This window comes from Coloeus monedula, assembly GCF_965178545.1.
Source record: "Coloeus monedula genome assembly, chromosome: 15".
NCBI classification, from domain to species: domain Eukaryota; kingdom Metazoa; phylum Chordata; class Aves; order Passeriformes; family Corvidae; genus Coloeus; species Coloeus monedula.
The window spans coordinates 12791572-12805290 of NC_138795.1; the positions used below are offsets into that span (position 1 = coordinate 12791572).

General features: G+C 39.8%; 1 protein-coding gene across 1 annotated transcript; it reads left to right on the top strand.

Annotated features, from left to right (window-relative positions):
- The first annotated feature begins 1803 nt into the window (after window positions 1–1803).
- On the top strand, window positions 1804–13050 carry MAT2B (methionine adenosyltransferase 2 non-catalytic beta subunit). The gene is made up of 7 exons (XM_082291764.1): window positions 1804–1936; window positions 4911–5105; window positions 5949–6063; window positions 6354–6506; window positions 9159–9352; window positions 10296–10409; window positions 11439–13050. The coding sequence occupies exons 1-7, from the start codon at window positions 1874–1876 to the stop codon at window positions 11607–11609; spliced, it is 1005 nt and encodes a 334-aa protein (XP_082147890.1). The 5' UTR covers window positions 1804–1873; the 3' UTR covers window positions 11610–13050.
- Window positions 13051–13719: the final 669 nt, after the last annotated feature.

Sequence of the window (13719 nt, forward strand, 5' to 3'; positions counted from 1 at the left end):
GTGGTCCATTTAGTCACCCACGGATGCATTATGCTTAACTGACTGTGAGCTAGACAACAATAGCATTTTTATTTAGCTGTTCCATGAAATCATAGTGTTTCACAAAGTGAATGTGACAATAATAAAGAAATTGAAAGTATAGGTAGAACACTACAGAACTCAAGGTAAATATTTGAGGAAAAAATAGATTATATTATATAATGAAGATACAAAAACTATATATAATTTAACTTATTCTGGTGACATATTTTACAGGCTGATTGATGATTGTAGCTTGAGATTTCAGGGCTCATGCTTTTGCTATTTTCTTCCTGCTCTGAGCCTGGAAGACAAAATTTTTATTTCCACATCATGGTTTTTGTTAAGAACACAGGGAGCTCTTCCAGGCTGTGTTGGGAGGAGATGTGACATCAGGTGTACTGGGAGTTCTTACCTCCATGCTGATAAACAGTTTGGTATTTCTTTGTAGATTTTTCTTCCTGATTTCAAGTTATGAATTACTGATATTTTGAAATAGAATTCTAAGGTTAATGGAAGGGAATTAAATGTCAATAGCTTGTTACAGAGGAAAAAAGGGCATCTGCATTCCATGAAGGCAGAAACTAGCTGAAGTGGTTTATTTTAATTTTTTTATATATATACACCTTTTTGTCTTTTAAATGTTAGTTGTTTGCCATAAATAAAGGTAATTTACAATATTGTATGAAATTTAGTATGATGCTATTAAATTTTGGTAGACTTTTCTGCTTTTCTTCATTGAGTACTACCAATTAAAACTCTTTTAATCAAGTCAAGTTGAAATAAATTCATCGGGGTAGATACAAATGTGAATGTAGCTACAGTGAGTTTTGGCTGGTAGTTTTTATGCATCTACTTAAGTTCTCCTGCTAAAAAAATGCTAGGCCCAGTCTCTCCATTTGTGGGACAGAAATGGTACAGTAACACTTTGTATACAGTATCCTGTTACCTTCAAAACTTGTATTAAAAGAAATCAAATCTGTCACCTTGTAAGCATGTAATGATACACGTAGGATGAGTACTGTAAGCAGTGCTCGTTTTCTCAAAAACAACCCTCCCCTTCTCTGTGGGATTTACCAGTTGCTTTTACATTTAACTCTGGATAAAGGCAAATTGAAAATGCTTGTTTTCCACCATTCTAAAAAGAGAAATTAAGTAATTTTTAGTGAATATGTGACGGAGCTATATGCAGGGTAATATGATATTTTGGTCTAATTCTGCAGTTCACTTTGTTTTTCACAAATCAAAAATCACAATAGAAAGTTCACAGTTTCAATAGGCGAACTTTGGTCCAGTGTTAAAATTCAGCGACACATGTGATTGCTGCAGTAACTTTTATTATTGTTTAAAGCACCATGAACCTGAAAAGAGGAGCCAGCGCTGCAGCTACGGCATCCCGGCGCTTGTGGTGCCCCGGGACCACAGGCTCCCTCTGCTTCCCTTCTCCGCCCTGAGGCCAGAAGCGTTAGGAGTGGGCATAGCGTCTGTGTTTCTAAATGCTAGGCGCTGTTGCCAAGACACTTTGAGGCTTTGAGCCACTGGGCGGGCTTGCTGCAGTCCCTCACAGTTTGTACTGTCCCCCTGCGCTTCCCGCCGCTCTCCGTTTCCGCCACGCGCGGGCCCCTGTTGAGCCCCGAGACTGCGCCTGCTCCTTTAAATCCCCGTTTTGGCCCCGCCCCTCCGGCACGCCCCAGCCAATGAGTGCGCGGCGACCGGAGGCGCGTGCGCCGGGCGCACGCGCCGGGGCGAGGGCGCCCCCTGTCGCGCGGCGCTCAGCACGGGCGCGGAGCCTCCCTCGCGCAGCGCCGGGCGAGCCGCGGGCGCGGAGCGCGACCAGGCCCGGCCCGGCCCCGCCATGGTCGGCCGGGAGAAGGAGCTCAGGATCCGCTTCGCGCCGGGACGCTGCGAACTCGTGGAGGTGAGGGCGGCGCAGCCGGCAGTCCGCCGTGGGGCGGCTGTGCCGCTGTGCAGCGCGGGGCCGGGCGGGCAGGCCCGGAGCGCTGACGCGTTCGTGACGGGGCCGGGCCTGGGGGGCTGCGGCCGCTGGAGCTGCGCCCTGAGGGGCCGCGGGTACCCGAGAACCGCAGCTGGGAGCGCCCGCGGGCTCCGAGAGTCGGGTCATTTTGTATCCGCACGGCGTCGCCGGAATGGCCACGGAGATGTTGTGCTCGGCAGCCCGCAGTGCTTGGGGGTCGCGGCTCCGGTCTCGGTGGGCCCGTGGCACAGGAAAGGGCTCGGTGATAGAGACCCCATGCGGTGATTCCACATAGGAGAATCCTCTGGGAGGCGTGTCCTTGCCTGCTGTCCCGGGCGGTGTCGGTGGTGCCCCACAGGTGTACGTGAGCTACCGCAGCAGTGAGGGTTGGGCGTGTAGGGAAAGGCAGAACAACTTCTGGCAACGCGAATGTAAGTTCACTTGTCATTGCGAGCCTTTGGAAAGCCCCAGGGTTTGCCTTTTGCTTTCTGTGACTGCAGAGGATGTCAGAGCGGAGAGAGTTCGGTCTCATGCTCCCTTCCCTGTAGTGACTTGTATCTCATCCTATTATGTTGTAAATCTGTTATACCAGTAACTTCCGGGTTTTAGTGGCCATTCCTTAAAACTGGTGGTTTGAGTTCATAATGATTTTCTAAATAAAAATATAAACCTTGAAAATCTTTATGAAAAACTTTATAAGTACTTGTTTTTTGGTTTTCAACTTGAAATGCATCACGTTTTGCTCTTTTTATAAGTTATACTGTTATTTTATATTTCGGTAGTGTCTGCAAAGTGATCTGGTGTCTCATAAATTCTATTTTTTAATCTGATAATGCTGTGGCTTGTTTATTTTTATGTGAATGAGACTTCTAAACACAATACTTTTTTATTATTCTTGGTGAATATGGACATCAGATAACATTCAATTGGATGGTTCATCATAAAGCTCAAAATTGCACAGTGATTCAGTAGTGCTATAGACCACAGAAATGGTCCTGCAGCTGGGTGATGTCCTTTGAGGGAGCAAGGTAGCATACACAGAAAGAGTTCATCTGTGCAGGTTTTGTATCACCAGATTGTTAAAACTTCTGGCAAGAAGAGGTTCAAACTGGTAATTGTTTGGTGTTGGATTTATGAGAAACATCTATCATTTGTATTGCTCTTTCAGAAACAAGTGACTGGAATCAATTAGTCTTGCAGATAACAGCAACAGCATGCAAGCTGTGCTTGGTGAAAGCTGTGTTTGTATCTAGTTCAAGCTGTACTGCTGATGTAACATCCTCTTTAAGATATGTAAAATAAACTTAGATGAATGAGGCTTAAAAACGTCAGATTTTGCAAATGACACTTCGTTTTGTGTTGGTCACTTTCTACTTACTGAAGATGTTCAGTGACGTTTTTAGAGAACCTTTTGACTCTGTTCTGCAGCAAGTGTTGGATATTTATTAGCGGGTATTTATTGGCTGTAGAAGCCCTGATCATAGGTTCTGTGACACTTTGTGCAGACTTTGCTAAGAAAAGAAGTACTGAAGAAAATAGTAGTTGCGTGTTCTTGCTTGTGCTGTTTGAGAAGCCAGGGTAGTCTTAAAAATGGTCAATCAGCTTGTGTTCTCAGGTAAAATTTAAGGATAAAAGCAACTTTTTGAAACATCACTTGCTGCAGTCTGTCATTTTCTGGCAACTGTCCAGATGTAAATTACTAATTTTCTTCCAGTACTAATGGGAATAAGTCAGCCTTCATCTGGAGGTTTAGAGTTGAGAAAAATGCATGTGCTGTGCAGGGAACTTGAAACAATTGTTTTGGGGTAGGCTGTTTCCATCGGGCCCCTCTGTATATACCCTTATGGAACAAAAGCTTTGTAACTTCAAGGGTGAAAGACAGTAATTTGGGAGTGCTGTGGCTTCCTGTGCTGCAATCAAAGAGTAATACTCTGGTACGATGCTTAGAAATTACTGGGCTGCTGAGATTGCATAGCAGAAAGCATTCTGTGATGTCCAGAATTATGGTAAGTTGCCACAAATTGTCCTTGTGTGTAAAGTGGTCAGGAAATGCAAGATTTGTGGGTTCTGCACAACCAAAGTTTTTTCTGCACAGGCATGGTAAAGATATGCTTTCATTTTTGTTTTTAGCAGGCAGGTTTTGGGTTTATTCCTGGCAGATACAGACAGAAAGCATTAAAGGAAAATAAAGTTGCAGAGACAGACATGGGTCTTGTGTTTGCTGTCTTGAAAAACTGGTATGTTCTAGTGAGAGGTGGAATGAAGTTTGTGTATGCTGATGTTCACAGCTGTCCCACGTACCAAAATGTGCAGCAGCTGAAGTACAGCTTTAGTTTGTTGTTTAGATTGAGAGCTGAAATTGTCAAATCACTTCCAGATGCATTTTGTATCTTGGTTTTACTTACTATTAGACTATTGTGTTGAATAACAATGAATTACTCTTCTATTTAATAATAAAATTCAAGTCTTTAATTACTACAGTAAGTTATATTGTATTGCTGCAGGTTTTAATAGGCACAGTCTATCCAGAATTATTTGTTGTAGGATTTGGACCTTAAATGTCACATCTTTGGGGTCCATTTTCTAAAGAAGTTATTTCCCTCCTTTCAGATTGCACCAAGTTACCAGCTTTTGAATGAACTTAAAATTCTGTCTTCACTAGTGGTTTGGATTGTTGTAGAAGTAAATGAGCTTCTCACTGAAATTTTGTTTTCATTATCTTTGAATATATGGTTAAATAGCTGACTGGCTGCAGTATTGGTGTTCCCAGACGTTGGTGTTCCATGAGACACTCCAAAAGACTCAGGAGAAGCTTTTTTAATACAGTAGCCTCTGACTGTAGCCTTGCATACTTTTGAAGAAAAAACAGTGAAAAATTACACTAGAAACAAAACTTTTCCTGTTGTCATTTCCCTAGGAAGATGTTGACATTCCCAGTAGGCGAGTTTTGATCACTGGTGCTACAGGACTTCTTGGCAGAGCTGTGTTTAAAGAATTCAATGAAAATAATTGGAATGCAGTTGGCTGTGGATACAGGAGAGCTCAGCCCAGATTTGAACAGATTAATCTTCTGGACTCTATTGCAGTTCATGACATTATCCATGATTTTCAGGTAAGTTTCTGGAGTATAAAGTGGATGGGAGGGGTCCAGTAGTCAGCTGATAGTGCTGCTGAGTTCTGGAGCATGAGTGGGGCTAGTGCTTTGGCAGAGCTCTGACAAAGGGGCGGCTGTGTGTTCTGCCCCACCCAGAGCAGAGGTTTGCTCTGTAGGTACAGACAGCTCTGGCCTTTGCTGTGGTCACTACAGTTAGGCTGCAGGCACAGCTGTACATGCCAGGACACTGGAAAGGAAAGGAAAAGATATGTGTGGGTTATTGACATGGTAATGTGTTAATACACAGTTCTGGGGAAGTGGAGGAGTATTTGAATACAGCAGCAGTAACTCGGTGTAGTGTGCAGTGTTCACTGCTTTTTCAGTCTAAGTGCCAAGAGGTATATGTAAAACCTGAAATACATTATACAGGGTGCTATTCTATAAAATAATCTTAAATGTCATCTTAATAATCTGCATATGTCAAATAAGCCATGTGTAAATAGCTTACCTAAAAATTTTTAGTACCCTTGTGTGTGTGAGAGATATGTCTTATATTAATATATATTTTACTATACAGAGTTAAAAAGAAAAAAACCCCACAACTTCAAGCTTGCTGTAAAATCAAAGCTACTGAAGACCATAATTGCACAATTAATGATAAATGGTTTTGGTGTCTTGTAACAGCATGTCTGTATTGTAAAAAAATACTAAGGAAAAGGTGTTCCTCAGAATGCTGTAATTAAAGATAACAATGCTGTTTTTTATTACTTAGTTTTGCCTGAGGGGTGTCATCGCTAGAGTTAGGGTGTAACTGCCATCTCTTGACATGTTGGTTGTTTAAAATTAGTCTTTAATTTCCAGCCTCATGTTATAGTGCACTGTGCTGCTGAGAGAAGGCCAGATATTGTAGAAAGTCAACCAGATGCTGCTTCTCAGCTCAATGTGGCTGCTTCAGCGAACTTAGCAAAAGAGGCAGGTAAGGAGACCATCTCATGGATTTGGTGTCTTGTTAAAGTCCTGCATCTGTTTATACAGGGACATCAATACAAGTAGTGTAAGTGTGAATGTCACTTCTGCCCTCAGTGTGCTGTTGATCTGTTTTCAATGAGTACCGTGCACAACTCTGTGAAGGATCAGGGAACAGACAAAGCAGCGGGAATTAATGTGATGGAAGATGAGATCCTTGGGAGATTGGTTTAAGGGTCTATTGATATTTCAAAGAAGGCATAAATTAATATAAACTATCTATAAACATTTTCTTCCTAGCTGGAGTTGGAGCATTTCTGATCTACATTAGTACAGACTATGTATTTGATGGAACAAGCCCTCCATATAAAGAGACTGATGTACCAAATCCCCTGAATTTATATGGTAAAACCAAATTGGAGGGTGAAAAAGCAGTTCTGGAAAACAATGAAGGTAAGACACTCAACCATTTTTAATACAGGCTTTCTATTTTTATATTAGCTTAGTAGACTCTTAAGTCAATGGTGAAGTTGAAAAACAATGGAAATGAGTTTCAGAGAAGAGTATGATTAGGAGTTGGTCTCCTTGCTCATGAGCAATTCCTCTTGCTTATATCTTAACTAAAGCTTTTATTTCTTACCTGTTCCGATCTTCATTAATGTTATTTGTCTGTCCCTGATGGACATTTGTAAGCCTTTGTCTATTGTGAATCTGCTGTTCCTAAGGAAAGGTAAAATACTTCATTCAATATATAGCTGCAGTTATTTAGGGAGATGTATTGCAAGTGTTCTCAATGTATGTTTACTTAAAGGGAAAACCAGACTTGTGATTCAGTAATAATACAGCTCAAATCAACATGGAGTCTTGTTACTCTTTGGGTTTTGCTCTATTACATATGCCAACAGGCCACCCATTTTGGTTTTAGTCACGTGCACACATCAGATTCCTGCTTGTAACACTTTCTAAAAGGTTAATAACATATTATGGTTTTAAACAACAGGATTTTTAAAATTTGTTTAAGTCTTTTCTTAATGAAAATTTGGCATTCAAAATAAACAAACATAATTTTAAAAATTCTTCTTAAGGGAAAACAGTATGTTCCCTTTAATTTAAGATTTATTTCTTGTATAAAAGAGAGATATGGCTGTTTCTAGTTAGTGCACTGTCAGTATCCAGTCACAGATTATAAGGACAGAAGCACTTTTATCAAAAATTCTGAAGAAAATAATCTCAGTGCATATGCAGAAGAGGCTTCTGATATGTCAGTATGATACTGACACTGTGCTTCTGTGCTTCCCAACCAGAGAAACAAGCTATTGATAAATTAGTATGATGATCTTCTGGTAAGTAAATATATGCTATGTATGATGGATTTGTCATTACTAGTAAGAAAAAAACTTTGTAAAAAAACACTTGATAGGAAAAGTCTTATTTAAGTAAAAATAAATTTAAATGACAAGTTACTCACTCCACCTCTAGATTAAATACCATCTCCAAATTTGACTGTGATGCTGTTTGCTCCCTCTTCTAGATTGTTAACGAAGATAAGACTTTACCAAATCCAAGAACGTGTGGGTATCTTGCTAGACCCTTCCCCCAACTCAACACTGCAGCTTGGTTTTGTAAACTTTTGGAGCAGGATCTGTCAGGCAGCACTGGGTTGCAGCAGTGGTATTATTAGCAGGAGTGTTGAGGTGGTGTTGAGTAAAGTGTTTGAAAATATGAGTTCTCTTGATTCATACAAATATAAGTATTTTCCATGTACTGGTGTTCCAACCAGTAATTTGCTGATATGGTGTAGGTAGAATTCTGTTGGTCAAATCTGTAGTTGTGTGAAGAACTGCCCTGTCCATTTCTGTTGTACAATGCAAAAATCTCCAGTAAGTGGGTTTAACAATTTTTCACAAAGATACTTTACTTTGGTTAGAAGGGAATACATGCTTATAAATATATGTATGTATAGTAATGCTTATAAAACTACAAAGTGTCAGGAGGTTCTCAGGAGGTTACTCATGAGGCTGATCCTCTTCATGTCCCAGAGAGCTGAGAACAAAAGGAAGGCAATTGTCTTCTCAAAGAATGAATGCTTCTAAAGCAATTAAAAAAGAGATGTTTCAACCAGTATTTAAAGAGAGGAAGAACATACCTGCTGAGTGACCAAATAAATGCTTCTAGAGCAGCAGGCAATAAGTGTCATGTTGGGTTTTCTATTTGTTTTTCCTGTCTAAGTACTTATTCTGGTTTACTTTTCTGTGAGAACAATTTTTGTGTTAGCTCTTTCTGTTTGTTTTGCCAATAACTATAGCATTTTTCTCCAAATATATTAAGAATTGCAACGTTTTGATGACTTCAACTTCTAATTTCAGGTCTGACTTTTGTTTTCTCTTTCAGCAAAACTATCTATTACTTTTAAATAATTTGTCATAGCCTTGGATTTCTCTTCAGAGGCTTTTCGAGTCTTCATGACAGAGATAGACTACTATGATGTATTCCATCATGAAATATGCTTCTCTTTGCATTTTGTTAATTTAATTTCTCAAATCACTGTCCTGGAATCTAACATTATTTACTATTGTGTTCTGTGAACCTATTCCTTATTTGTCAACCTTTTTATTTATTTCAAGGTTCATGTCTTTTTTTCTGGTAAATAATATCCTCCTTTATAAAGGAGGCTTCTGCATGATGGGTGAAAAATCTTTTAATTGATGGCTGAATTGATGACTTGTGATTGGTGAGAATTTGTCTCCTTGCTCTTACCCAGTGAGGATGGGGAGTGCTGGAGTAACTGCACAGAGCAGTCGGGTTTTTTAATTTTTAATTTTTGTTCTAATCCAAACAGGCATTTTTATGCTGCTAATGAAAGCTTCTTAACTTTCTGGAAATCAATGGCATAAGTAAAAATAAATGCATATAATCATGGTGTTTATAAACTGGTTTTGATATAAATTAAAATTATATTCTGAGAGCCAACATACTACTTGCATTTTATTTGTGATTTGTAGATGCTTAATATGATCAACATATTTCTTAACGCTTCCAAACCACTTTTTGGATTATGCTGCAGCCTTTGTACCCACCCATGAACTAAAATATTCTTTCTTTTAGAAACCGCAGTACTTAGGATTCCTGTCTTGTATGGAGAGGTGGAAAGACTGGAGGAGAGTGCTGTGACGGTTATGTTTGATAAAGTGCAGTTCAGTAATAAATCTGCCAACATGGACCACTGGCAACAGAGATTTCCTACCAATGTCAAGGATGTAGCAGCTGTTTGCAGACAACTAGCAGAGAAGAGAATGCTGGTAAGAATGACAAGAAATGAGCCTCTGCAAGGTGAAAACAGTTTGAGTTCTCAGCTTTGCTTCTGAACAACTGAGAACTGCACATCACCTGGACTATTTGCATTTCTGGAATGCTGGGAGGGAGGAAAGAACTGGCTGTAACACTGCAGGATCTTTACATGACTATGGGGGTATTGTGGTCTTTGAAACAAAGGTGATTGAAGGGATGGGACAGAACCTTCTGAAAATTGCTTTGTGTCTTCTGGTATAGAGGAGAGAATTAGAAATGCCTAACTTTTTCTGATACGCCTTTTACAAATTGCTAGTTTGAACTAAAAAAAGCCATGGTGGTTGAATGTAATTCTCAAAGATGCCCTTGGTTTATTGTATTAAGAACACTGAAGTGGCAAAACAAAGCCACGGGACCGAATTACTTCTTTGCATTTGTTCACCAGAGCATCTTCAGATTACCATCTTTGCAAGGTTACAGAATCAAACAGGAAACAGCCACCTTTATTTTTTCACATGGTAACTTTGAGAACATGGACCGTGGACATGGTGCAGTCGGTTTGATTGGACTTGTACAGGGGTTGCAGTTTAACATTCAGAATGCGTGTGATGCCTTTTGCCTTTGTTTTTAAGTGAACAGCTGAGTTCCTCCTCCCCAGCTCTTTGACCTTGCTCAGTTGGTGAGCAGCTCCTTTCCCTCCTCTTCATTCTACAGAACATAAGCTGTTGGTGAAAAGTCAGGTCAAATAGAAGTAACATGAGTTTCCAGTCTCAGTCCCTGGTCGGGTGTTCTCTGAAAGGGTACAGACGTTTCTAGAACACCACTGAGGTGCTGTAAGGTGCCTTTTGGGATAGGGCCTTGCTGGATGATAGTGCTGCACAGTTCTTGCACAGGAATTAGCCTGAGGGCCAGGTGGCTGCTTCCTTTCATCTGTGTTTCCTGTTTCTTCTTTAGGACCCATCAATAAAAGGAACATTTCACTGGTCTGGCAATGAACAGATGACTAAGTATGAGATGGCATGTGCAATTGCAGATGCTTTCAACCTTCCCAGCAGCCACTTGAGGCCAGTAAGTGATATGTTGTTGGACCTGTAGGCAGACAGATGTGCTTGGGCATTGCAAGTAGCAGGTCTCCCACTGGCTGTACAAGTGATCTTCCTCGTCAGGATGGGCTGTGCACGTCCAGCACAGCTGGATGTGCTGGTATCAAGCATGGGGAATTGACACACAGTGTCACAGGGGGCTGGCTGGTATCAAGCTCAGGAAAACAACAGCTATTTGACCTGCTGAATTAGAAAAATTAGTCAGTCAGTCAGTCACCAGTTTCCCAGTCTGTAGTGTAATGGTATTTCTGCTGAACAGTTCCCCTGAGTCACAAGCAAATCCATACTTTTTTGTTACAGATTTATAGAACATTAACTTGAAGGTAGGGCTCTGTAAAAGCTATGCAATGTCCAGATTTATTTCTGAACACATGCACTTAAGAACTACTAATTATTTTTGCTTTGCTTAAAACATGTCTCCTGCAATTTTATTGACATTTGAGACTACTCTTAAAGACATAGTGATAATGTTGTGGGAATACAACATGTCAGTAAGATGTTATCTATGTACAAAAAAAATTCCAAGAATTCAGAATTGGTGAACGCTGGAACTGAAATGTGATTTGGAAGATGGCAAGAAAAACAATGGAGAACACTTAGTCTGAATTTTTTCTGCCCAGCTCTATTTCTCTTCAAGTATATTGATCAAGACATGGTTCCATTAACATTCTGGAGCATTCCTTACCTTGTGACAATAACGATAGAGTGAAAATATGAATGAAATGTAGAAAAACACAAACAGTAGCAGTAATTGAGTAAGAAAAATTTGCCTTAAGACACTTCACCTGGCCTGACATGTTGGAATAAAGTTAACTACAAAACAAGCAAATAGCAAAAAAATCCCAATCAAAAAAACCCCCACAAAATAGTTGGAAGGGAGGAGGGGAACATGCCTATATAGAAAACTGTGAAGAAAAAGTTCTAATGTATATATATACAAGTATTCTGTCTCATTACTTATTGGTGTGGGGTTTTTTTTATCTTCTGTTTTCAGATTACTGATAGTCCAGTTGTGGGTGCTCTTCGTCCGAAGAATGCTCAGCTGGACTGCTCCAAGTTGGAGATGCTGGGGATAGGTCAGAGAACGCCATTTCGAGCTGGGATCAGAGAATCACTTTGGCCTTTCCTTGTTGACAAGAGATGGAGACAGACAGTCTTCCATTAGTTTGTAACTTTTTTAGTAAAGTATGGTATGTGGCACTTTTATAAAAGAAAAAATAGTTTTGTATGAGTGTTCTTAAATTGTGGCATTTATGAGCTTTCATTTAATTGGGTAAACAAATGGTCTTGCACTAGTGAAATTTAGCCTAAAAAAAGTTCAGTGACAAAAACTGAGCCTATGTGATGTCATGGATTTTTCCTTCCATTTGTACCAGTCTTAATATCTGTTCTTGGTGGGTTGAGATTCTTAGTAATCAGTACTGTGTGATGCTAAGAATGACTCAGATCACTTGCTGACTTACTTTTGGCTGAAATATGTTGTTGATGCTTAAGGTCTGTGCCATTGTTGTATATACCATTTCTCCATTAAAGACATGGTCAGTTACTTTATTGCCAAAAACCTGAGTTTTTTGGTTTTAACTTCTGAAAGTGGTGTTCTTAGAGAGTTAAGCTGAAGTAGGAATCCTTAAATGTTTGTTTTGCTCTGATCAAAATGTTTTTTAAAAAAGTGAAACTTTATTTTTGCAATTATCAAGTGTACTTTTTATGCTTGAAATATTTTCAGAATGTTCTGTAAATTGAATGCCTGCAGCTTTGTACAGTACATTGTATGCATTTGTTTTCATGGTGACTTATAAAAGCTAGGGGAGGGTGGGGACGATGGGCAACCAATAGTTTTGACCAAGGGGTTTTTTGGGTGGGGAATTGGAGGATTTTTTTAATTATTTTTTTTTCTTTTTGACTGGGTGGTTGTTTCTTTTTTGTATGAAAGCACAAAATATCTTCATCTTTCCCTTTTTGGGGACAGCATTTCCAACTGGCTAAATTAATGAAAGATGTTTGTTAGTCAGTACATGGGAGATGGAGAGGAAAGGTGTTTAAGAATTTGTAGCACTGTAGCGGCTTTTGCACAGACTGTTGGACCTGGCACTGCTGCGGCTTGTTCTGGAACAGCAAAGTGTGTGTGGTGAAGGTTTGCAGCATAATAATGGAACTGCAATAGTCTAATATAAGACAGTCTTTAGTCTGCTTAAGTCTAGTCTTAAAGCTGGACTCAATAGCCAGATAATATGGAGCAAGAACATTGTTAAGCTTTGTTTCCTTTTGAAGTTGCAGAATCAACAATATAAATGTTCTGATATTGCTAGCAGATTATTAGTAAAGCTAGTAAAGGTGCAATTGGATGGTCATTTATTTTTCTGAGGTTGAAATGAAGGGGAAAGGAAAGATGTGCAGATTTTTTTTTTTAATTGTGTGGGGGAGACACACACAAAAATAGACCAATTGAAGGTCTTGTAAGGGTCAGCTTTACGTTTAGTCATTTCATTTCAACTGGCATATGCTAAGCATTCTTAATCCAAATTTGTTTTTATTCTGAAGTCCTGATACACACATGGTAACCTATCTCCAAAATTACAATAAATATATAGTGCCAGCATGAGAAACAGTTGTTGATTCTTTCTTTACCATCAGGATTTATCTGAATCATAAATGTTTGCAATTCTTGAAATCTCTGTGCCCTTTCAGTGTTAGGGTTTTTTTCTCTAATTCAAGACTTATTTCCAGAGTTAGATTAGGTTGGATCAGTTTCTCTGTCAGTGTCACTGCCTTGGAGATGTGATAAATGTACACACAAAAGATACAGAAGGCATTGAAAATATGAGCCTGTAATGTCCTGGGCCTCAGGGCTGGATCAGGAACATTCTATGTTCCTTCCCCTTGCAGGGAGCAGTTTGACCAGAAAGGAAAAAAGGATGACTTTTCTCCCAAAGGTAAAGGACTTAACTGAGATGAGATAGGTATTTTACTGGGAGGACAAAATCGAAATATTTGAACTTTTTTTTTCCCCACCGAGCAAATAAGTTCCACTGTCCAGTTACAGCCTGTCAGAGGGGTTCCATGTCCTCAACATCCCCCTTGGAGACTGCAGTCTTGAGGCACTTTGCTACTGGACAGACACCTTGGCTGACATTTCCCTCCTTTGGTTTTAGAAATCTGAGACAGCACCAATAAATACTGCAAGAGGCAGTGGAACTGTCATTTTCCAGTCACTTTAAAGATGTGTTGCTGTTGAAAGAACTTGCCATACTCTTCCCTTTTTGTCTCTGGCTTTG